General features: G+C 37.2%; 1 protein-coding gene across 3 annotated transcripts; it reads left to right on the plus strand.

Moving 5' to 3' along the window:
* LOC120414665 (uncharacterized) lies at positions 1–25,911 on the plus strand. 3 transcript variants are annotated; one of them, XM_039575935.2, is made up of 10 exons: positions 1–284; positions 4,350–4,411; positions 4,473–4,543; positions 4,598–5,172; positions 5,282–5,490; positions 5,547–5,758; positions 5,815–5,925; positions 5,984–6,232; positions 6,297–6,442; positions 21,562–21,695. In XM_039575935.2, the coding sequence occupies exons 1-9, from the start codon at positions 138–140 to the stop codon at positions 6,431–6,433; spliced, it is 1,773 nt and encodes a 590-aa protein (XP_039431869.1). In that variant the 5' UTR covers positions 1–137; the 3' UTR covers positions 6,434–6,442; positions 21,562–21,695. The 3 variants fall into 3 exon arrangements, with proteins under 3 accessions (XP_039431869.1, XP_039431870.1, XP_039431871.1); XM_039575936.2 differs by lacking the exons at positions 1–284; positions 4,350–4,411; positions 4,473–4,543; ... (4 more) ...; positions 5,984–6,232; positions 6,297–6,442 and adding exons at positions 12,446–13,212; positions 22,102–22,195; positions 24,165–25,911 and having other exon boundaries at positions 21,562–22,049; XM_039575937.2 differs by lacking the exons at positions 1–284; positions 4,350–4,411; positions 4,473–4,543; ... (4 more) ...; positions 5,984–6,232; positions 6,297–6,442 and adding exons at positions 20,615–21,009; positions 22,102–22,195; positions 24,165–25,911 and having other exon boundaries at positions 21,562–22,049.

The following is a 25,911-nucleotide window of genomic DNA, read 5'->3' on the forward strand; positions in this document are numbered from 1 at the left end:
AGTGCCAATCGAAATGTAAACAAAACCTCCCGCCCAGACAAAAAGAAAGAAAGTGAAAACCCGCAACAAAAAATAACAAGTTACTCTCCAGACATGGTTCGCGAAGAAATTTGTTAAAAACCGAAAACCGGCGCGCGATGGCCGGCCGTAGTAGTGTTAGCATTGTGCGGGCCCTGCAGGAGCGCGAGTGTGGAAAGGGTCGCGGCAAGGTCTTCCGGCAGCTCGCCCTGGAACTGGCGGAAATCAGCCTGATTGAACGGCTCAAATCGGAGGATCTTTGCAAGGTATAGGGGAAGCTGGGATGCTCTTAGATTTTTTTCTTTCTTTTTAAAGTACGGTTTGCTGATCGGAAGGAACGCGGTCAAGAAACGATGCGTGTTCTTTTCGTGACTCCCCCAAGAAAAGTTGACAGTTCGGTATGAGCGCGTTTGACGGTATGCGCGCTTGAGGTTCTTTGGGGGAAAAAATAAAAAGATAAAAAATATTCAAAAATTACAATTAAATAGATTAAAAATGTTTATTCAAAAACTTTAAACAAAAATTATGAATTATTAACAAAATTGAGAAATCAAAAATTTTAAAATTATGAAACTATGAATTATGTAATAATGAAATAGTGAAATAATGAAAGTAAGAAATTAGGGTGTTAGGAAATTTGGTAATTAGGAAATTAAGAAATTTGGAAGCTAGGAAATTGGGAAATTTATTAATAAGGAAATCAGGTAGAAATTAGGAAATTATGAAATTATGTAATAATGAAATAAAGAAATCAGGAAATTAGGAAATAAGGAAGTTAGGATATTTGGATGTTGGGAAATTGAGAAATTTAGGGAATTAGAAAATTAAGAAAATGAGCTAATATCCCAAGGAAATCAGAAAATTATGAAAATTGGAAGTTAGGAAATTTGGTAATTAGAAATTTTGATAATTATGAATTTAAGAAATTAGAAAGTTATGAGATAAAGATGAAAGGAAATTGGAAAATTTGGTAATCAGGAAATAAGAAAATTTGGAAATTAGGGAATAAGGATATTCGGAAATTAGGAAATGAGCAAATTAGGAAATTTGGATGTTAGGAAATTGAGAAATTTAGGAAATCAGGGTATTAAGAAATTTGGAAATCAGAAAATTAGGAAATTAGGATGTTAGGAAATTTGGTAACAAGGAAAGTTGGTTATTAGGAAATAAGGAAATTAAGAAATCAGGAAATTAAGAGATTAAGAAGTTATGAAATAAGGAAATCGTGCAGTTTGGAAATTAGACAATTAGGAAGTTAGGAAATTTTTAAATTAGGAAATTATAAAATAAGGCTGGTACAAATGTAAAAAAAACGAAACTATTGGCACTACGCCCCCCGGGGCATGGCCTTCCTCTAACATGGGATTTCTGCTCCAGCGCCTCTGACGAGACAGGAGAAACCGGGACCGACGTTTTACTTCACCATCCGATAGAAGCTCAGTGGATAAGGCGGGAATCGAACCCGCGTCTCATAGCATCATCGGGATCGGCAGCCGAAGCCGCTACCCCTGCGCCACGAATGTCTTAAACTTAAAAAATTAAAGTTTTTTTTATTAGAATTTATTTAAGAGCAATTCCAGCTCAAATCAGGATTTTTCTGGTACTTTTGTACCCGACCCTCTCCGATTTCGTTGAAACTTTGTAGACATGTTATCCTAGGCCTATATAAGTCATTTTTGTGTACACCAACACAGAAACATGGTGTGCGTGAGAGAATCCGTGGATATCTCTATGGAGCCAATAGTACTCGAGAATAACATTTGAGAAGGGCGTAAGGTATTTAAATATTTTAGTATTCTGTAATTTAAAAATTACTGTATCTCGAAGCCGTTGCGTTGTATCAAAAAGTGGTTAAAGACAAACTTGTAGGAAATTGGACGGGCTTTCTGAAAAAAATACACTGAAACAAAAATACACGCCACATCTATGAGATTTTTTGATTTTTAGGTCTAAAAGTTAAATTTGAAGGTGATGTAACGATTTTTTTTCGTTCAAAATTTTTGAGGAAATAGCCTAAAATGTTACTAAAAGACTGACGAAAAATGCAGGATGGTATGTCTCTCCTAAAAAAATACAAAAATCATTTACTAAAACTGTTTTTTTGAAAAGTGGTCCAAACGTAAAAATTTTTAAAAACCGGTAGTTGGAATCGATTTCCCAGATAATTTTACATAAAAATTTTCATATTGACCATTGTCCTATGTCCAATCCTTGGGAAGATACAGCGGTTATAAAAAATTAAAATGTTGAAAAAACGGGATTTTTGGTGGTTTTTGGAATTTTCTATATGACAGACTTGGTTTTTCAGTCTCGGAAAGCTCGTCCAATTTCCCATAAGTTTGCCTTTGACAGCTTTTTGATTTATATCGTTTTTATATTTACGTACCGTAAACTGGGGTCAATCGGGACACATGGGGCGAATTGGGACAGCAGTTTTAACGATGTTGGAGCACAATAATTTGATTTTTCTGGTTGGTTTCGGTTAGAACAGACTCAGGCCAACAAAATGTGTATATCTATTTCCAAATTTAAAAGCTTTAAGTGCATTATAAACTGCTGTCCCTATTCAGACTGTAGTCCCGATTCACTCCAGATTACGGTAATCAAATTTACTATCCTGGTTCCCTACCACACTGAAAAAAATATTCTATTTTCAGTTATAAGCAATGTAATTAAGCTTATATCTGTAAGCCCTTACATCCAACTGGTGGAATAATCGGACAGTGCAGTGAACTCACAATCTAAAAGTTGCTGCATTGTGAGATTAGCCGGGATTTTCAAATATAAAATTATCAACACGTTTGTCACTTTCAGTCGCATTCAAAAAGTAAAATTCTAGATTAAATTTTCAAAACAACCTATCCCTCATGGGTTTCCTATGCAGATAGGACCTTTTAAAAATTTAATCTAGAACTCAAATTCTTTGATTTTTTCATCAAAACATATTACACATATTTCTGTTCCTTTTCAGCTGCGTACCGCATAGGAAAAATCTTTTCGTGACCCTTTCCTTGACCGTTTCTTGGGCGTTTTTTCATATGGAGTTTTGCGTTTCTTCCGATCTGCATACCAGCCTTAATGCTAAGAATTCTTTAGATACACGCAGAAAAATAAGGCATATTTGAATCAACAAAACATTTTGTTGATATATATATGAAAATCAAGATTTTTGTTGAATCAACGCTAAACGTCAAAGCAACTTTTTCAAAACAACAAAATATTTTTTAAGGAATTAAGAAAAAGGTTTGTTTCAACGCAATTAGGCGTTGATTATATTCAACAAAAATTTTGTTGAATCAAACCTCGTACAGGCTGATCGTACAACATATTTTTCTGCGTGTACCAATATTTTTCCCTTCCTAGTTTTATCTTGATGTTTTTATCACAGGCAAGACAGTTTTTATTATGATTTGATAAATGATTAATATCAAGATTAATATAATAATAAAAAATCAATATAATATATTATGATTTCGATAGTAAACCAACAGTCCTTAGATAACCCAAGACGTGATGTTAACAAACATGACATGACTTGACATTCATACTTACTGAAGCTGTCTGGGTTCAAAAGAAGTCATGTTTCAATCATGCTAAGAAAAATCAGAACTGATAGTTTTTGCTGATACGCGTCGAATGAAGTCAAGATGATCAAAATCCATAAAAATATTGATTTTATGAGTGATTTTAGAAAATACAAACATACGATTGTTCCTCAACATTTTGTTTAGAATGTTGGTCCAGAAGACTTTTCATGTCTGTGCGAAATCTTTTGATAAAAAGTCGGTCTGGTTTATGAACATGCTTGGACCAAATCCGCCTATTCTCTTTTGATTAAGAAAAAATAAAATTATTCAATAAAACTCACTTAAAACACAAAAAATGTTTGCCAGAAATAATCTAAAGTGCTACTGGCCAGTTCCGGTTAACCTGGAACCGGTTCCCGGATACCCGATAAACGGTCATGACTTTTTTTTTAAATGAAATCCCTTTAAACATCAAACTTCATGAAATTGAAATCATTACAAGTCATGTCGTTGTTCTCTAAACCATTCTGGCCAATTTGAAATCGGTTACCGGTGCCCTCTTAGTGACGCTTCTGGAATATGATAGAAACCCTATCATCCGACATATCAAACTTCATGGTCATGGTCATGTTATTGTTAGCTTACCCAATTTGGAACAGCTTTTATAAATAAATTTTCAAAAAATGGCCGAAAGAGACCCATACACCGTTAAGTTTATTTTATGTTTTTTAAATGTTTTTTTAATGGTAAAAAATAGAAGTTATGTAATACCAAAATCAATTCAAAAAAATAATATTTTTCCAGTCCTTGGATGATCTCTCAAATGAAACGGAATCAGTGTTCAACATTGAACAAAGCCACAATGGGTAAGTTGGAAAAAAACATGTTGGAACAAAAGCTTAGAATCAAAATCATGTAAAATTACAGCCATTATGCGGCCACCGTTCAGACCAACAAAAGCGTCAACATCTTTGAAGTTACTTCTATGAGGAAAAAGGGTAATATCGTTTGAAATTTCTTGATTCGTTAAATATTAATTCACGTTACCCTAGCGGAATACCACACCAACGAGCGCTCGGTCTGGACACTGTCCTTCCATCCCACAAACTGCAACATCATTGCGTTCGGAACGTTGGGCGGCAAGGTGCTGGTTTACGTCGATGGGCAGGAGACCGCCGTGTTGAGCGGATCGGAACCCATCGGTTGTTTATGCTTCCATCCGGTGGGGAACTATTTGGTGTTTGCTAGTGGGAACGAGTTCACCTTTTGGGACTGGCAGAACGATTCCACGCAGATCGTGGACATGTTCAGCGACTGCAAGTGTCGCTTTCTGCAGATTACGACCGATTCGGTGCTTGTGACGGCGATTTCGCAGACGCTCCAGTTTGCGTCGGCTGGGATCGCGAAGAATTTGGGAGCCGTTGAGCCGCAAGGAATGATGGTGTCGTTTCTGAGGACGGTAAATTTTATGCTCGATGCGTTGGAGCACGGTTGCACGATCGGGAACAGCTTCAACTGTGAGCTGAAGAAGCAGTTTTTCTTCTGGAATCATCTGATCAATGGGATCTTGAGTAAAACGGACCAGTTGAGGTACTTTCCGTCTATCAAAGCCGATGCCAAGTGTACGGTAGGTAAAAAATGCCGCTAGAGTGCTCTGTCGTAGATTCGATGTACTAGCACGAGCTGTTTGGTTCAAAAGATAGATGGCAGCAGTGTAATCTTCAGTTTGCTTTCAGAAATCGTACCTCGACGACACGCTCCGGATTTTGGATCGCCGCGTCGACATCATCCTCGAATGTGTGGAACGGATGGCGCTCAACCGGATGGCGCCGCCGGCCAACGAAAACATCTGTGATAACACCATTGACAAGTATTGCTTCGAGCCGATGGTTTACTTCGAGCGCGTTTGCTACAACTTTGTCGAGCAAAGATGCGGCTACATGAAGTAAGTGTAAAGTCTATCTAATAATATTAGTTATTTAATTATGCTCGTTTTTCCAGGTATCAATTCGACATTTCGCTCGTGCGAAGTATTATGCGCAAGCTGTACAGACTGTTTCTCGAGTTTGGCCACACGGTCACGACCGAGGAGTGGCCCAATCCGGAATTCTATCTGGACTCGTCGCGAGCGGCTCAGAAAAACCAATTCATCCTGCAGGCCTGGAGCGTTGAGACGTTCTGTGGCGTTACGGAGTTTCCTAACTTTAAAGAAGGTTTGTTTTATCTCTGCAAAATTTGATTTTATTTTGACCTTTGTATCCTTTGTCAGACTGGAGAAACGTGCTAACCGTTTGCTCAATCAACAACGACTCAAATGTCTCGATCTCACAATGCGAACGGTTTATTTCCACCGTTCGAATAAAGACCGTCAAGGAAATGGGTTCGTAAAGCCAATCCCGAATTATTCCCAACCAATTAAGCCAACTCTAATCTTCCAGAGGTTCGCAGCTTGTCGCGTGACAACTTCGGCGAGTGCCTGTTTGTGTTCAAATTTGTCGCCAACTTTGTCTCGCTGTCGTTTTCCCCCTCCGGGAAATACATCGTGATTGGGCTTCGATGCAAGCAGCGCATGAAGTTTGCCTACGTGCTGGACAAGGACACCAAGTGGAAGGTTGGCGTCGATTTCCGGACCGTGTCCGACATCGTCGAGAGCAACCAGCACGAGGCGGAAAGTTGCGGACCGAATGGTGAGACAATGCCACAAGACAAAACATCTTTTGCTACTAAACGATTCCTCTTTTTTCATAATAGAGCGAGTTGGGCTGAAACTGTGTCTACCGAAGGAGTCGTCCAACTACAAGGAGATCAATTGCATCAAGTGGGCTGCCCTGCCGGGGTACGGATTCTTCGTCGGACTGAAGTCGAAGTTTATACAAATCTGCAGATAACCAACCAATGTGAGTACAGAAGGGAATAATCACTATTTCTACGCTGAGCACCAAAATCGAACCAAATTGATTTTTAAAATTTATTCATGAAAGAAAAATTCCTTACTGTTCTTGAATTTCTTCGATAAGCTACAGTAGTTGTTCGGTAACTGGGCGTTGTTTAACTGGGCGCTCGATAATTGGGCTGTAGCTCAGTTAAAAAGCAGACAAACGTCAAAAACCCAAAACAAACCGAAATGACAGAGGGGTTAATGGATGCAAAAATCATGTTCAATAAATGAAAAAAAAAAAACTTTTTTCAAAACTTGAATTTAATTTCACAAAGTCACAATTTAAGAAATATGAAAAGTAAGCATTGTAAATAAATTTGAGTAACTTTTATTTTTATATTCCATTTGGAAAATATTCTTTATCGGTGGTCCCCTCGTTATTTTTGATCAGCCCAGTTACCGAACAAGTACTGTATAAGTTTTACATCTTTGAACCCTTTTTTAACCCAAAAAATACGAGATGACCTTGAAATTTTGCCATTAGGAGTTCTGCTCAAATCAGTTGGAACGGTAACTTCAACTCACTGGTCAAAATCACTACCCGAGCGTTTAAGTGTTCAATGAATTCGAAGTTTGGAATACGTTTCCGCCTTTTCGCGCACTCTTTTTTTCTTAAATTTTTCAACGCTGATTACAATTGTACAATAAAGTGTTCCTGTAGAAACCGGAAATAGGATTTATCGGAAGTGGCCAAATTGGCGGGAACCTTTCAATACTGGTTTGAGTAGTCGCTTGACACTTTCAAACTCTAAATACTTCAAAATCAAAGCGCCAGGTTCTGTCGCAACCAATCATGCTCATATTTGGGATTCGAGCTCATTACACCTAGCGGATCATGTCCTCAAAATCGAAACGTTTCGTTACATCCTAATGTATAAAGAACTTGTTCGGTAAGTAAAAATATTTGTTCGGTATGGGCGCTCGATGACTAGGCTGTAGAAATCCTTAAAGAGATCTGTCAACGATTAATGAGTGCCTTGAAATACCTGTCAAAATTAAGTACCCCGATTGCAGATACATCTAGGTTGGTAAAAATCATGAACCCGGTTTGGTCGGTAAAGTGCAAACATTACCGAATTGGTTGAAATAGTGACATTAACCGGTGAGGAGAATTAACCCTTTATAACAGGGGTGCTCAAAGTTTTTGGAGGCCGGGCCAAATTTAAAGCTCAAATGAGCTTGCGGGCCAAATTTACAAAAAAGGTTGTTAAAAAAATAAATTACGTTATTTTAATGTAAAAGATTACATTTCTGTTATTTAAAAAAAGTGTATTCAAAATAATAGAAACCACAAAATAACTGGTTTCTATCGGTATTGTTGATTTTGTTGTTTCTGGTATTTGAAAAAAAAAAGTTTTTAGCTGAATGTACTTGTGTTTTCAAAAAAAAATTAAGTTTTGTTTTTATATTTCGAAAATGGTGGTGACATTACATGTTGAACAATTCATCTATAAGTTAAGTGTGGCTAATGAAAAATCGTTGAGATCCAGAATTTCAACATTTCAATGAAAAAAAAAAACTTTTAGAAAATGATTTAAGCTTCCGTATAGTTAACCTGCAATCATTATTTTCAAAAAAAAAAAAGCGAAACAACATTTATTTATTTCATCGAAAATTTACTAAAATTCAAATTATTTTTAATAAACCCAAACATGCTCAAATGATTTTAAATGCAAAGGAATGCATATTTAATTAATTTCAGCTAAATGCACTTAAATTTCATTTTTTTAAGTTTTTTGAAAATATATTTTTGCTCCTGGCTTTCGAGCCAATTTTTTAATAATGGTGGAGGGGTGGGTTGATCGACGAAAGCTTTGTAAAATATTTGCTGCAAACTTGATTCTCAGATTTCCACATTTTGTCTGCCTGAATCAGTTGATAGTCAATCAGATTCGTTATCTAACTGTAATGAGTTCGAATCCCTAAGGAAGTACAATGTAAGTTTGAGGGTCAGTTCATAAAAGGGTCAATATGACTTGCAAATTAATAAAGAAAACTTTTATTTTTGCAACTATTACAGAATTCTACCTAAGACAAACTTGAACGTTTTTTTGATATTTCTAAAAATGTTTGATAAAAGTTTTGACGATATTTACTAGTTTCACTCACATTGAAACGTGTGAAATTGTTTTAATTACAAAATATTTGGAACAAATTATTTCCTAAATAATATAATTATAATCCTAAAGTGAGGATCAAAATATTGATAAATCATAAGATATTTTTTATTAACAAAAAAATAAAAAAGATTAGCATAAAAAAGCTTAAAATAAACCTTAATTTTGAAAAAGTATAAAATCACTTTACAAGTGGTCAACGGGCCATTTTACATGATCATTCAAAATGGGTCCGCGGGCCACAAAATATCACCTCGCGGGCCACGTTTGGCCCGCGGGCCATACTTTGGGCACCCCTGCTTTATAAGGATCCCGGATGTCTATTGGTTGGCTCCCAAAAGTTTGTACAAATAGAACGTCCAAATGGTCAAATGGTCTTATTTTAAATGAGGTGAGTGTTTCTTTTCCAGGATCCCTACTGGGCTTAAAAAGCAGTTAAACGTCAAAAAACAAAAACAAACCAAAATGACCGAGGGGTCAATGGATGCATAAATCAAGAGTAATATATATTTTTTGTGAAATTTCAAGTCACAATTTAAAGAAATTTGAAAATTTGGTTTTTAACACAAATTTAAGTAACTTTTTTTTTTACTAAGAAGATATAATGCATTGCTGGTCCCCTCGGCATTTTTCGTTCACAGCCTAGTAAGCAAGCGGCATTCGGTGGGCTTAGTTCTCCGCCCAGTTACCGAACAAGTTTTTTGTCATTGTCTGCTCTACAATTTTGCATGAGCAATAAAAATAAAAATGTTTAACATTGTTATCAAAATTATATAGTTTTTTTTCATAAAGCAATCAACTTTTGTTGTCATTAAAACCAATTATGTTTTGCCTAACTTGAAAAAAAGAACATTTTCTGAAAAACTAAAAATTGCTTATACATCTGAAGATAGTTTTGAACTCTGTTTCAATCAGACGTGCATCGGCCCTCAATAGCACTTGACAGTTTTTCTAAGGCCATGACATTTAGCAATTGAAATTTTTGTGATTTTAGAATCACTATAATTTTTTTGCTAATCCAAATTGCATAGTGAACAACGATTATTAAAAGCATCGAACTAAAGCTTGTTTTGATGCACAGTGAGCAAAGATTCGCTCTGCCGGTTTACGAAGGCAATCATCTCAAAATGTGGCAAAGTGCTATTAAGTGCCGATGCACGTCTGGTTTCAATAGCGTATAAAACGTGTAACCTTGAAACTTTTTTTAAATGTTTTAAAAGGAAATTGTCCAAAGAATCCGATATTGCAGTCCCTTTTCTGATTCGAACTCATTTTCATTGAGAAAACATGACATTTTGAGAGTATTCAAATGATCCTCTTAAGCTTTTTTTCATGATTATAATTAATTAACTTTATTTTTTTTTTTTTGAAAACTGCTTCTTGAAGTACATTGAACACTGCTCAGCCATGCCATTGTATTGATTTTTTTTGGTGAAGTAGAGAAAAACACGTCTTGTCTCGTAGACTGTTCGCAGTAGAATGATTTTATTTATGCTCAGCTTACAGACGTCGACTTCCAGAACCAAATCCTCCATTACCGGATTACTTCGATCTATCAATATATTTAATTGTTATTTAAAATTTTACAAAAAATCTTCAACCTATCAATGTCACTTCGGTTATCAAAGCCACCGCGGTTTGGTACATTAAATTTGCCATGAAATGAAATATCTTACGATTTTTACAGTTCAGTAACGAAAAACGGCAGCGTTTTCAAAAATATTTCTATGAAAATTACGTTTTTCATTAACGTGTTTAAATCATTGTGAAGTTTCAACATTAGAATAATTGTTTCACTTGCAGTACGTGCATAATTAGCATGGGCATCATTTTAATCATTCATTTATGAGTTTTAAACATATTCAAACATTTGTTGCATAACCAGCAGCAGGCTTATCCGAATGGTTACGCTGTCCGCTTTGCAAGCAGATTATCATGTGTTCGATTACCATCTGCTCCAACCTTCCATCTGAAGTAAAACGTCGGTCCCGGCCTTGATTGTTGTTAGGCCGTTAAGTCGTTCCAGGTGTAGGACTCTTCTACATGCCATAAGTCTTAAACCCCAATGGTTTGACACCAACTGTTGACAAATGAACGGGGTCACTTTTTAGTTTGACACCCCTTTTACACGGAGTTCACACATACTACCAAACGTTTGTTTTGATAGTGTGCGTGAGCGCCGTGTAAAAAGTGACAGTTCGTCACTTTTTAGTTTGACTTTGACCAATCAACGGGGGTTGAGTGTACAAACAACACAACAAACCAAGCCTGCTCCGGTGGAATTGCTGGCGGTGGTTGTACTCGCAATCCCAAGGTCGTCAGTTCGAACCCTGGGGTGGAAGGTTCCTTAGAGTAGAAAGAGGTTTGGGTGCCCTCCCCATTCAAGCCGTCGGACTCCTAGGTTCGAGCAGAAACTTGCAATAGAGACCGCAAAAGACCTGGTGGTCGTAAATGTGGATGGTTTGTTTTTTTTTTGCATAACCAAAGAATGAACCCGTGGCGAAATACACAATTTTGCTAAATTAAGTTTGGTAGGCCCAAAATTGATACTAGTCCCAAAAAGGGACACCCTACCCTACCAAATTTCTATCTCATCATTATTTCTGGAGCAACATTTGAAAAGGGCGCACAAGCATTTTGACAGCCAGCACTATTTTGCAAATTTCGAGCCAACATGTAACTATTTTAACATAACGCGCAGTGTTAAACGGTAGCTGGGACCGCCAGCTATTGTTAAAAATTTCGAGTTTTGTGAAAAAGTTACCTGTTGGCCCGGAATTTTCAAAATTTTGAATTTTCAAAATGCTTATCCGCTTTTCTCGTGTTGCTCCAGATTTTTAGTTGCAATTTATTAAAAAAATGTTTTTTTGCGAATGCTGAAAAATTAAAGGTATCGTACACCGTTATGAGATATCGTACAATTTACCTCGGATTCATAATCAACGACGGTTCTCGCAAATCTAAGAGGGATCGGTGCAAGTGCTGTTGGGGTCGGTGGTAAAAAATCATAAAAATCTTGAATTTCAAATAAGAAACTTTATATTTTTGATTATATGCATTGAAAACTCCAATAATTGATAAATGTTTCATTTCCCCCTACGTGCCGTATCCAGGTTGTATTCGCCAATGGAACTATTAAAATCAGTTACATGGCTCACCAACACAACCTTTATGAACAACAACTTAAATTTGTAATAAAAACCGGATATTTATATTATAAAGTGACTTGTTTATTGAAAACAACACCTGAACTTCTGTTGTTGCGAACCTGGCTGCTGTTGGCAGTCAAAAAACCGGATCTCTTGTTGTAGATGCGCGGCTATACGACGTCGCGACGCGTCGTCTTCATGTTCATGGCGGTAGATAAGGTTCTGTTTATTAAATTTTGTTTATTTTGCAGAAAGGTGACTGCAATTATTGGGATCAACTAAAATACAACCCCACAACAACCCCCCCCCCCCCCCACTATTTTTTTTAAATCGACGTCACTGTTTTCATGAATCGTTTTACATCTGTAAGTGATCAAAGCACGCGTTACGCTTACAACGGTCGCGGTTCAAATAACCTCACAAACCAATTTCGGCTAGCTGAGATCAGAGAGCTAGAGAGAGAGGTCGACGCCGCCGTCCACAATCTGGGTTTGCTTGTTCAAGGCTAGCTTTGTTTTGATGATCGCACGAGCGCGCGACATCGCGCCAGTTTTGCTTTGGCGGCGCGCAAGAGATTGTTCCGCGTGCTCGAGACCAAATTCGGAAACCAAATCTCGTGCGGCTCCACGCACTTGACTTTGCTCCATCATCGCGGACCAATTAAGAGTGAATTTCCCACTTTACATAGCTGGTTGTGGTTTTGTTGTTGTTCTTCGTCGCGGTTGCTGTCGGGAGTTTGATTGCAGCCAAAGCGGACGTCATAAATCTTTATCACCTGCTTTCAGGCCAGGCCCAGGCCACAAGTTGTGCATCCTTACACCCACCAACTAGGCCTAATCGCAGCCGTATAAAAGTGTCGTGTTTATCAAAAGTAAATCTAACGAAAGCAATTGTTTTTGTGAGCGAGATTATTTTGTCGTCCGAGAAGACAGACACCCTTCCCTTCCGATTATTGGACATCAGCAGTTGATGCCGATGCGATTTCGGGCCAGACTGAATCGACTCTCGGTCGAGGTGACATCGTCCGTTCGTTGGCGTCTCGTCTGGGTCGAGGTCTGTGGCTTAGCTCGTTAGAATTTTAGAAAGTTACCAGTACTATCAGCCAGCCATCGCCCGTTATCAGCAGCACCGAGCGTGATTTATTTGAGTGAAAAGCCAACGAGAATTGCATTCGAGCTTTTGCTTTTGAGATCGAGTCGTTTCAGAGATTTTTGTTCAAATAGTCAAATATTTGCGCGTACTTGGAGAAGCAGTGTGACAAGTGTGTTATCAGTTGTTTTCGATGTGTCTCCGGGTGTAACGGTGGTTCAGTGAAAGATTGTCGAACTCGTGGTTCAGTTAACAGCTTACACCTGTGAAGATGGATAAGCCACCGAAGCCCAGCGTGGGAAACGCTAAGCGCCATGTCGATCACGTTGCGTATTACCACACCTACAAGTACAATTCGCTGCAGAGGCTCAACAGTGAGTATTGTACACATTGTTTTAAATTTAGTTTTCGTTTTTCTGTTTGTTGTAATTAGAATTACTGGCCATGTTTTTAACATTTAGGCTAGTACGGAGTTCGGAAGGAAAGGGGTCAAGAAACAGCTTTACGAACAGCAGAACAAAGGAGAGGGAGCGATTTCCCATTTGATTTTTTTCTTGACCGGTTCCTTCCGAAGTGCATATCCAGCTTTTGGATGAAAAAAGTGTTTTGAATGCACCAGTCAGTTGTTTAAACAAATTTTCAATCATTTGTTTTCAACATAGGTAGCTATCTAAGTATTGACGAAATATTTTTTGTCAAAAAAAAAATCACAGTTTAAGTTTTAGTCGATATGCATCAAAAATCACTAAAATAAAAAAAAAATGAAATTTTCACACAGAGCATTTACAGTCATCCCACTAGAGGGTGACGAGCGGGAATTCCCGGGAAAAATTTCCCGGGAAATCGGCCATTTTTGGACCTCTCGATTCCCGGGAAATTTGGTCGAGACTCCCGGGAAATTTTATACTTACAAATATCAAACCAAATTCAATAATTCAATCATAAAAATATTTGAAAAATTCGAAATGGTTAAGAACATTGGATGCTCAATATTCGATTTTCAAAATGGAATAATCCAATGCTTCTCAAATCTTCTTAGTGTAAAAGTGTAAATTTTAACTTTTAAAAATTCCAATAACTATAATTGAGAGTAACCAAAAATGTCGACCCCAAAATTTACCTTGAAACATTCTTAACAGTTACACACCAAGAATGAAATATTCATTATTTTTAAGAAGGAAAACCTTTTCAAGATAAATCTTGTTTTTTTTTTCTAAGTAAGTAAATTTCGCTGTATCGAGGTAATTTCATTTTTTGATGTCAATAAGTAATTTTGTGTTTTGCATATTAAATTATATTTTGAGAATAACAATCAGGCATTCTTTGTAAAGTTAGTGTCTGCTAATTCTGAACATTTACAGTTGATCTTAAGAAGGAAAAAATCAACTTAAATTGTGGTTTGGTTGAGCGTTTTAGCAGAATGCATTACTGTGAATACAAAGAGACGAGTTGTTCCTTTTAATTCCGCTACATATCAACTTAAAGTTTTTACTTTGTGTCGTTATTTATCATATTGCAAAAATACGATATTGCATAAATGGAAAATTATATATTAGTTATTTTTTTCACCTTCAAAAAATCTAATGACAAGTTCAACAACAAGTTCGGCAACTTTTGTAAAATCACTCAGTGCGAATGAAGATTCTTGAACATTTTGAACTGCAATTTTGAGTCCCAAAAAGGCTCAAGGAACGATTTTTTATTTGTAGATTGAGGTAAAAAATCAAAATGAAGAAATAGTTCCTGAAAACAACGAGGTTACTTAGTTTTACATTTCATTGGATTAGTATGAATTAATTGTATCTGAATTCATTAAAAAGAAACGTTTTTTTTACTTTTATTTTTAAGTTATTGACACTATAGGCTAGTTAAAAAAATTCCCGGGTCCCGGGAATTCCCGGGAAATGGCAAAACTCAATTCTCGATTCCCGGGAAATTGAAAATCTGAGAGTCGTCACCCTCTACATCCCACATATTCGGAACACCCACAAATTCGGAACACTTCTGTGATAATTTGTCAATAGCACGCCAAATGCAGCTTTTCTCTCAACACTACTATTTTTAGGACCTTTATTTGGACATTCTCTTGCTATTTCACTAGTAAAAGTAGTACTTTTTCAACAAAAAACTTAATTTTAAGACTATTTTATCCATAGCATCAAAACACTGCCTCCAAATGGCTTGTTCCATAATTGTGGGATGTTATTGTACCTCCCACAATTGTGGAACACCTGAATTTAACTGATATTTTCACAAAAAAAAAGTTATCAAACCATGTATAAAACATCACTTAGCCTATGTTTCATTGGTTTCAGTGTGTGAAATCATTATTTGGTAATAAATATGTACTGCTGGAGAGATCCAAAGTTTGTTTACATTCGTAAGAAAAAAGTGTTCCGAATTTGTAGATTTCAAGGGTCAATGTAATTCTTCAAAAACTTCATATAAAAGTAAAAATTTGCAGATTTTCGATACAGCATTCGAAAGATCGCAAGAAAAGCTTTCAAATAAAGGTAAAAACGAATCATTAAGTTCAATTATCGATTTGCTATGATTTTTTGAACATTGACCAATCTGGAAACCGTTCCGAATATGTGGGATGACTGTACTTTCTAAAATTATCAAAACAATAATGAAGGATTGCTGAACCATTCTCAAAAAATAATTCAATTGCAAATATACAGTCCAGACTCGATTATCCGAAGGCCTTGGCAAAATTTCACTTCGGATAATCGAATCACGAAAAAGCATTTTTTTCGTTGCCTTATTTTTGATTGTGGAGCTTTATTATGACCCCTAAACTAACTTTAATAGTAGTTTATGCAACAAGTTGCAAAAATAAATTATTTAAGCACGAGTTGTACATTTATCCAACGAGGTTTATCGAGTTAGATAAATATGACGAGTGCTGAAAAAACAAGTTTTGCAACGAGTTGCTTACATTTTTTTTGCAATTCCAAAAAACGCTTCTAGAATGAAATTATGTCAAAAATTCATGTGTTTGTAAATTCACCGTTCAAAACAAAACAAATATTGAAAAGTGTTACTTTTCGATACAAATGTTGAAAAGTTCAACTTTTCAACAGCCATTTCAGCATTAAATTTCCTTTCAGTTATTTAAGTTAGGGAAAAGTAGGCCGTTTCGTTTCTCCAGAAGGAAAGGAAAAGTTGGCAGTTTCACTGCGGAAATGCAAAAAAATGATTTAGAATTTTTAAATCCAAGATGACGATCATAATGGCGGTGATGAAATATTGAAAAAAAAAAATGCATTTCTTAACCCTCTCCCGCCCATGGTTACTCCAGAGCACCAAAACTTTGAACTCAAATATCTCGGAACTGACACAACTTTTCATGGTGCTTTAAGTTGCAGGTGTTCATGTAGAATGTAAACTAACATCTCCCCAAATTTCATCAAATTTGGTTAAGCACAAGCAAAGTTACAGTGTGAAATGTAAACAAAAATGGGCCAATTTTAGGGAAATAAATAAGACCTGTTTTCGAAAGCCCGTAAAAATTACCAAACACAAAATTTTATGAAACAAAAAATGTTTTGCTATCATTTGAACCTTGGACAAGAACCCCTGTGAATAACATTGTGAGTATGGACCGGTTTTAAGTGTTTTTCAACCTTTTTCATTTGGTGCACCAGAGTACCATCTAGGCATATGAGCAACTAAATATTCAGGAGCACTTTTTTCTAAATTACAGAAAAAGCTTATTTTTATCAAAACAAAAGTTTATAAACGTTTTGACTATTCATAAACAAGACAAAACATTGTTATTAGACCGATAGTTTTATTGTTTTCCTCATTTTTCCTGAAAATGGTTGTTTGTGGGTTTTGAATGAGCCAATCAATGAAATCTGAAAATGCAGAGATTTTAGAATTTGTAGTTAATACTTCAGAAATATAGTCTTACAGCAAAGAATTAGTAGTTTTTAACATATTTTTTTTTTTATTTCCTGCATTATTGTACCAAAATTAAGCCATTCACTATTTTTACGATAAGCAAACAGCTCTGGGCGTTATAGGGTTAATTTTATAGGTAATCAGCCAAAGAAGTCGTAGAAATCGAATTTGATGTTAAAAGTAAGAAAAAAACACGAATTTTATATTAAGTTTTCATTTCATTTATTTGGTTGCTTTAACAAATACATTGGTGCAATTGTTATCCTGAGCTGAGATATGGACTACCTTTCAACAGCTGGTTTGTTCTTAATGGAGAGAGAGTTTACTCTTACTAAGAAGAACGAATTGGACAGAGAAGGAAAAAAATTGCAAAAATAACCTTCGAAATAGCTAATAGATGTGGGATAGTTAGAGGAAAAGAGGCGTTACTTATTCTAATATCACAGCTCAAGGGGACAACCGCTGCAGCAGGGGATTGACTGAGGTGGCGCACCCCATCCAGAACTTCGGTAGCACTCGCTGGAGCCAATCGTCGATCAACTCCATCTTAGCCATCCTGTGGACGTCGTCAGTCGGGTGGAAAGGATCCAGGTTTAGCATCATCTTCAACAGCCGGTTCTGCTTGACTTGAAGTTTCTTCCGGTGGGAAGCGGCACAGTCGTACCACGCGGGGTAACTGTACGTCATCGCCGGCTTGAACACCTTCTTATAGAGCAGCAACTTAGAGTTGATATCTAGGTGGGACCGCCGGTTGATGAGAGAATAGAGCATCTTGGTATTTTATATAAAGTGGCTAAACCTAGTAAGTATCTTGTTGCTAGCAGGTACTCGTGTGTAACACAATTGATAACAAGCTACTTTACAAGATGGTCTAACCAGTGTCATCCGAATGGACGAATGATTGATTTACGAAAGTCAGCGCCGCAAAACAAGATAAGTTTTGGACATTTGTCTCCCAGTTCGTGTCCACTTGACGAATAGCTATCCGTGGAGCTTATCTGTGAGGTGGTGTCCATACTCCATAGAATTTTGCTCCCAATCTTTTTTTAAATGGGCACTTGAAAATAAACATCATTAACGATCGGAGAGTCCTGTCATGTGCACGTGCAGTTCCATGCGATCTGATAAGAGAGTGAGCTTTTGATTCGGGAGGACTTTGGAAGCACGTTTGCGTTTGATTAGTGTATTTTGTGTTTTTATTTTTGTTGATAAAAGTTTTGAATATTTTTTTTTCGGCCAAATCGTTCAACATCATCTCTTGATACACTGAAATAAAGTTTGCATTATAAAGAGGCCCTTTTCCTGAAATTGTATAGGTAAAAATCAATGCATTAGCCTACCATGCCTTTGTTATTTAACAATTCTTAAAAGAAACTAATGTATATTTTTCAATGGACTTCATCTTCCAAGCCTCCAGAAATTCCAAGAACCATTTTTACTTTTTTGATTATTTGATTACTTTATCAAATCGGGTAATCGAAAAAACTCGTATTTTCTTTTTTATTTGAACATCAAATTCGACTTCAGAGACCCAAAATTAAAATAGAACAAAAAAAAAACTCTTTTTTCCTGATACGATTATTCGAAGTGAAGCATTTCGGAGGACTTCGGAGTTTATGCCGAAAGTTGCAAAAAGAAGATTTGTTCAGCACAAGTCGGACAAGTTGTTTCACAAGGAAATTGCAAAAAATAAATATAATGACAACCGGGACCCGTGGTGTAGGGGTAAGCGTGGTTGCCTCTCACCCAGTCAGCCTGGGTTCGATCCCAGACGGTCCCAGTGGCATTTTTCGAGACAAGATTTGTCTGATCACGCCTTCCGTCGGACGGGGAAGTAAATGTTGGCCCCGGTCTAACCTAGAGGGTTAGGTTGTTACACAGAAAAAAAAAAGATTGTAATATTCATCAGGAAATGGTGACAGATTTTATGGCAAAATAAATGATAAATTTTACCACAGAAAATGATGAATTTTCATCAGTTTTTGATGAATATTCATCAGGTTCATATTTTTACACATTTTTTATGTAATATTACAGAAATAAAGAGGTAATATTCAACCTACCAAATTTTCAACATTCCAAAATTCAACTTTTTTTTCTGTGTAGCTCTATCCAGGTGTAGGAGTCGTCTCCCTGGGTCCTGCCTCGGTGGAGTCGATGGTAGGCAGTTGGACTCACAATCCAAAGGTCGTCAGTTCGAATTCCGGGGTGGATGGAAGCTAAGGTGTAAAAAGAGGTTTGCAATTGCCTCAACAATCAAGCCTTCGGACACCTAGTTTCGAGTAGTAATCACGCAATCGAGAACGCCAAGGCAATGCTGTAGAGCGAATAATTTGATTTTTGAAATATAATGACAACAAGCTACAGACTGTAATAGAAACTTTCGTCTTAAAAACAAACACATCAAATTTCGAGTTTTTAAACGTAGTTTTTAGGAAAATTCTATAGATTTAAGTTCAACAGAAGTTGTCTTTAAGAACTGGGGTCTCGTCTCACCTTAAGGTGAAACCGTTGATCATTTTCGAAAAAAATGATCATCACTATAAAATATTCTGTATTAAAATCAATTTAGCGAATTTCAGCACCAAAATGAATCAGCATGTGCCGGTTGTTGCCATCTTGTAGCCACTGAAGGAATTTTTGATCTAAATCAATTGTGCTTCAAAATTTATATAATTTTGTGGCACAGTCATTGACGTCCTAGTTGGCAATCATTGATTAATGGCGATTTCCATAACTTAACAAGGAATGGAATAATCGTTACCAAAAGGAACCAGCATGTGTAGGGCACTATTCTAAACAACTTGTTGAAGGAATTTTGTCAAAATGTTGTGCCTGTTTATATAGCCCTGTCAACCTGTCAAATAAAAGACTACATGAACCTCGTGACGAAAAAAAAGCATCATGAAAAAAACGATATGTACATTTGCCGACGAAAAACGAATCATAACAAAACTTCCCCTCCACTTGCAAAAAGAGCCATGTACATTCGGCGAAGAAAAAAGAAACATAACAAAGCTTCCCCTCGAATGACAGCAGGGTGATATAAACATTGCTGATTTCAAAAGAAGTTATGTTTATTTTTCTTAAATATATTGACGGAATCAATGTTTTATTGAATATGGATGATCAAGTATCAATAAAAGCAACGTTTTTAATCGTTTGTTATCATTAGAACACCTTCTTTTGCTTTTATATTAAAATGGGAATTGAAAAATGATGCTCAACATTCAAATGCGTTTTTCTCTCGGTTTTTTCTTAAAACGCACGGTTTGTACTTGATGCTTTTTAAAATGTTGCCATCGATTTGTCAAACCAACGGACCCAATCCGGCAACAATCTGATTGTAAAAATAGTCAAACTTTGTTTGTAAAATAAACAAATATATCGGTAGTTCCCGTAGTTTTGAAGATACTAAAATGGCTGTTATAACAGAAATCTTGATGCAAAATCTCTGGTTGATGTGCACCATTAAGGTCAAACAGAATTCTCTATACGATGTATGCACCATTAAAAATACAACGTGCGACACGACAAGTTGGTCGTTTTAGAATTTTAATTTCGGTTATGCAGTTTCTGGTATTTTCCAACCCTTCACCTAACAAGCTTTATGTGCCTTCCAAGCCGCGATGTTGTGGATCATTTACTAATATAAAATAACATTGTTTTTCTGTTCGGTTAGGGTAAATTTGAGCATTCCTACCTCTTCAACGCAGCCGAAGCTAACTTCACTCTCCCTATCGTTATTTTCTTGTCTGTATTTTGTCGTATATTTTCCTTTACCCACTCGAATAACGGGGACCAGGCAGGCAAGCGACGGCACGAGGTAAATATACACACATTTATCAGTCTATCGGCTAATAGTGCTGCAGCTTGAGTGAAGAAGAGCGTCGCGATGTCCATCTATCGAATTTAAATGCCCTGGCCTGATGCGTGTGATTTGCTTTGAGGCGTATGAAAAGGGTTTTAAACTTTTGTGGATATGTTGAATTGAAAGCGGTTAATCTTGAATGAAAGTTTGTGGAAAAGTTTGAACCTGTGCGAACTTAGTGTAGGAAAAGAATTTAGAAAATTTAAAGCAGCAGGAATTATTATGTGAGCGAATAGCGCTTTGTGCACGTAGAGTGCTGTAGACTGGTGAAAAAAACATGATAAGCCAGTCGTGGTCGTCGAGTGTCCCACCATCGTCGTCGTTTGAACTGATTTCATTGAGGCTGTCGAGGAATCTTCATTCAGGAACCATCGATCACACGAGTACAAAGGTGAGACGTCATCATAATAATAGAACTGTGGGTGCATGTTTGAAGAGTTATGCATGCCTGTCTGCATTATCGATCAGCTGATGAATGGGAAAGGTCTCAAGCTGGGAGAGAGGAGGTGAAGGAAACCCTTTGTAGCTTTGTAACATTTTTATACATTGTCGTGCCTCATTCATGAAGGTTTCGGCTAGTTACAGCTAGTTCAGGGAGGTTTGCAACGAAGCATTTTTGTTTTTTGTTGCGCAATTATATTTGTTTATGAACGTGGACAGTTTCTCGATTCGGTGGCATTTGCTTCTCAGAAGTCGAGTTTGAGATTTTCTAAAAATAAGCATTTGTTCTTCAATACGGAATCATGTTTGATTAAATGGAACTGGTTTGGCCGGTTTGGGGGCGCATTTGCTCAATTCGTCCCCATGTAAAATGATATCAGTGCTTCCTCGTCAAACTGCTCGGGATACACATTTATGTAAATTTCCCTCCAATAATCCAGTGGTGATTGATTTAAAACTGCTTATTAATTCAACTCGCTCGATCTTGTTCTCCTCATTCTAGAATCAAAAAGCATGCACGGCGTCAAGCGAGTCATAGCATTTTGCATACTAACGGCCGTCCTGCCGGCCTCCCTAATCATCCTTCCGCTCTACCTGAGACACACGGTCTTCGCGGATGTGGTCTACCCGATCGCCGAGTCGGACATAATCGAAATCCGGGACGGAATCTCGTCCGTGTTTTGCCAGCGCCACTCGCTCCAGATGAACTCCAGCTTCAACGCGTTCCAGCTGAACCAGAAACCGGAAATCTCCCAGATTCGGAAACACATCCGGCTAAAGAAGTCCATGGTGCTTCCGGACGACACACTCGAATACTGGGGCTTTTATCTGCTTAAGGGGGCAACGGTTGCGCTGAAGGTTTGCTCCCGATACGACGGGTCGCGAATTCTGGTGGTTAAGGGTGAGCGAAATCTGCGCACGTGTGGCCTGCTCGAGCACAACAAGAACAAGTTTGGTCCGCACTTTAACAGCGAGCATGGCCAAGTTTTGGTGAGTAGCTCAACAGTTGAGTTTAAGCAGCGTGCTAATGAAACATTTTTAGGTCACGTTTGAATCCGCAGCGGAAATAGTAGACTCGTCCAGGAGTAATAAAAACAATTCGGGCTACTACACTTCTCCAGATCTAGGAAACCATGGTAAGTGGAGATCGATTCTCAATCTTTGATATATGTACACAAATAAAATTGCAACATTGAAAACATCATTTTCTGATCAAGCTTAAATTTGGTGAAGCTGTTGATGCAATCAAAACTAGCAAGAATCGCAATTTTCATCAAAATCGGACCATCCATCATGTTTGGCCATTTTTCGCTTTTTCGCGAATTTTGAAAAAAAAAAAACATTTTCAAACTGTGATTTCTCTGAAAGCGTAAATCGTAGCAGGTTGATCCAGGACGTAGAACCAATTGACATAATGTTTTTTTTTGAATGTTTTTGTTTTATTTCACGAGTTTCAAAAGCTCAAAACTTAATGGTCAATTTATAGCAAGAAGTTTGCCTGGTATATAATAAACATGATGGCAAACATACTTAAAAATTAACATAACTGAAAAGATGACTTTCCTCATACAAAAATCTATTTGGTTTGGCATGCTCAAGTCTCGTGCAATGGAACTCATAATTTGAATTTAGGCTTTACCCAAACAATCAGTGCTAGAATGGAAGGCGAAAAGTCAACTTTGAACCATCCTAATACGGTTTTTTTGTGTTCTTAAAAAATGTGTTGACCCATAACTTTCGAGCAGTCCCAACATGTTTAATCACCCTTGAAGAGTAGTTATAGAGTAAAAGGATTGAATAGTAAAATTTTGCTTTGTCTTGCTTCACAAATATTATGATTTTTTTTTTTAAATCGAATGGGCAGCAGCGGCAGCGAAAGCAAGCCAGAGAAGGTGAAAAAATGCCTTCAAGAAATCGTTCTCTCTCCTTTGTGCTGCTGTTCGTAAAGCCATTTCTTGAAACCTTTTCTTGGGAGGTGCGTATTGGACCTAACATAAAGAAACACAAAATTCGTTTTCGTTTTACGTAGCAAGGTGGGGGACGCGGCCTCAAGTCAGTCCAAGTCCGGTTTCTTGTGGAAAAAGGGTAGTGGCCGAACTAGTATTGCATACAAAATGAACACCACCGGAAGATATAGAGGATCGGGAGGTGGAAGGTGAAAGAAAATTAGTGTAGGTGTGAGTAGTAAGAACTTTGATGATTTGAGCAGTTACGGTAATCTAAGTTTTACACTGAATAAAGAACATCGAAATTGTGATTCAAAGTAAAAGGCCCGGAACAAATTAAATTATTAGTTAATTAAATAAGAAAATGTAAATAATTGGAGATCTATACAAAAGAAACCTACGATGTATTCCAAATTTAAAGGAAATAAAAAAAAAATACTAGAGAACAAAAGATGAAAACTAACTTGTCAAGGGAATATAATCTTGAGGCCTTTTATTGGGCTCCGTCCTGTCGCGTCCGTCAGTAGTCTTGTAAAGGACCTTGTTTTTAAACCAGTCTTGCCGCTTCCAAAAAGCAATAAACATAAATGAACAATTCATAAGTTGAACACTCGTCATTAAGACGACTATTTCGTGCCTTTCATTTCATTAGGGCATAAATCCTTGCAAACAAGAGTGCATCTCTATCATACCTTATGTAAACTGTCATTTGAGTGAAGGAGACACACTCCTGTTCACAAAACCCATGTGTCCTTTGAAATGTTAGGCTCCAGTTGATCCTTGATTCGCAACAATGGTCGATACAACAATAACAACTTCCCCGTATCTTTAGTTAGTTTTACTGGCAAGTACACTTGACGAAAAATGCATTCCACTTAAGATGCTGATGACTCTTTGTTTGCTTTTGTCGATTCAATTTAAAATAAAAGACACTTGAATCGATTCTTTTAATTATGATATTTACATCTTTGACAAATATAAAAACATAAATGATAAAGGTTTATTGGGTAGATAATATATATTTCATGTGATGAGAACGTGATGTTGACAATGATGATCAACTTTTTTGCTGTTTCAGCGTGAAAAGTAAAATGAGCGTCCAACTTTAGTACTTTGAAAATAAATACATTTTATCTAACGTTATAAAACCCCATTTCAGGTGGTGAAGATTTGACCGACGAAGATATGGCCACCTCAGAGACTGCAGTTCCGGTGCCGGCGAAGCATTCCAAGTATGGGTCCGTGTTGAAAAATACGCTAAACTCGAGACAGCACAAAACCACGACAGAGGCAACGACACGAACGACGATAGCAGGTGATAACAAGGTCCGCAAGCGTCATCGAGGTGGGCCACCAAAGCCCGAAGAAACAGTCGTTGGTAGGCCTCAGGAAGAGGACGAAGTTCAACAGCAGCGACGAAGACGCCATCACGGCAAGCACGGGCACCGTGATAAGATAAGCCAACCAATTGGGGAAGTCACGGGACATTCGGAGGCTGAACGCACCAGGGCAAAGCGTGACACCATTTACGACCGGAAGATAAACCACGGCGGCAACGCAATGAACAACTCGAACAACACGTCGGACTCGGTTTCGAGCTTTGAAAACAGTTTGCTAACCTGTTACGATGGCGATATTCTGCTGGCCAAAAGTTTCCCGCCGAGCCACCTGTGCCAGGACGTGCAATACCTTGAAAGTGGCCTGCACATGGTCACGAAGCATGAAATCGCCTCGGATGGTTATTATTACTACATATTCTATTCTGACAACGATTACGTTCAGAACGACATCCATGCCGTTTTCGACATTTATAAGCCAACCTATCAGTATGCCAACATCTCGGAATCGAAGGGTTGCATCAACAGTACAAACTGCTCGTTCCCGATTGCATTCTGGTCGGATGAGCGCGTCATCGTTGAAGTTCCAACGCGGGACGGTATCGAGCACGAGGAAGATGATATTACCCTGTTGATATCGACGTGCCAACCTCGGATGGCCATTTACATCATCTTTCCCATTTCCGTCCTCTTTCTTGTGCTGACGTGTGCTTTCTTGTAGGCAAGTTTGCATTTAGAGTTTGTGTTTTGTATTTCCAAATTTTAATTTAGTTCGGCAAGTTTAGTATGTATTTGATAAGATCAGGTTTTATTCAGCATTTTTTTTTTTTCAAACTTTAAAATTTCGCTATTTAGAAAAAAAAATTGCTCAATAGAAAATCTGTTGACGCGAGGGTGTCTTTCAGGAACCTTCTTCTGAATAATGGACAATAACGACGTCACATTACATATCACTTACTATTAGTTTATTTGGTTTTGATTAAGCAAGCCATCAATTGAGATTGAAAAAAATACAAATTAGTCCCGTAATAGAGCAAGATACAAGTTAGGAGTATCGAATCATCCATATCAAGTCAATGCCAAACATTGATTTCACATATAGTAATAAAGTTAAAAAAAAAACTCAACAAAATTGTGTTACCAAAAAGAAACCAAGAGTAAGAGAATCTAGACTCAGGTAGGATTGATAATAAAACATTACTAGTCTTTGTGAAGCAGGTACAACTCAATAATTTTCAAAACAACTACAAAGTAAAAGAAAAAGTTGCATTAAGAACCGACCGAACTTAAAACACGAGAGGCTATAGAATTATATCAAATTTTAGCAAATATTGATTACTGTAGGTTCAGTAGATGTGACAAAACTTGTACAATATGAATATCAAAGTTAAATATTTACGCTAGAGAAGTTATTGCAAAGTCTGGGAGAATCTTTCAAGTGCAACTATTCACGCATTGCAGGAAGACAAAGGAAGAATTAACATGTGATAAGGTATGCCGTAGTTTGTATGGGACAAAAAGAAAATCATAGATACATAAATGTACTGGAATATATATATTTATTTCAAA

Source organism: Culex pipiens, chromosome 2 (assembly GCF_016801865.2).
Source record: "Culex pipiens pallens isolate TS chromosome 2, TS_CPP_V2, whole genome shotgun sequence".
NCBI classification, from domain to species: Eukaryota; Metazoa; Arthropoda; class Insecta; order Diptera; family Culicidae; genus Culex; species Culex pipiens.

Coding starts and splice junctions, on each gene's coding strand:
- LOC120414665 (XM_039575935.2), top strand. CDS start 138: ATGGCCGGCCGTAGTAGTGTTAGCATTGTGCGGGCCCTGCAGGAGCGC. Junction 5,173..5,281: donor AAGCCGATGCCAAGTGTACG/GTAGGTAAAAAA, acceptor GTTTGCTTTCAG/AAATCGTACCTCGACGACAC. Junction 5,491..5,546: donor CAAAGATGCGGCTACATGAA/GTAAGTGTAAAG, acceptor TCGTTTTTCCAG/GTATCAATTCGACATTTCGC.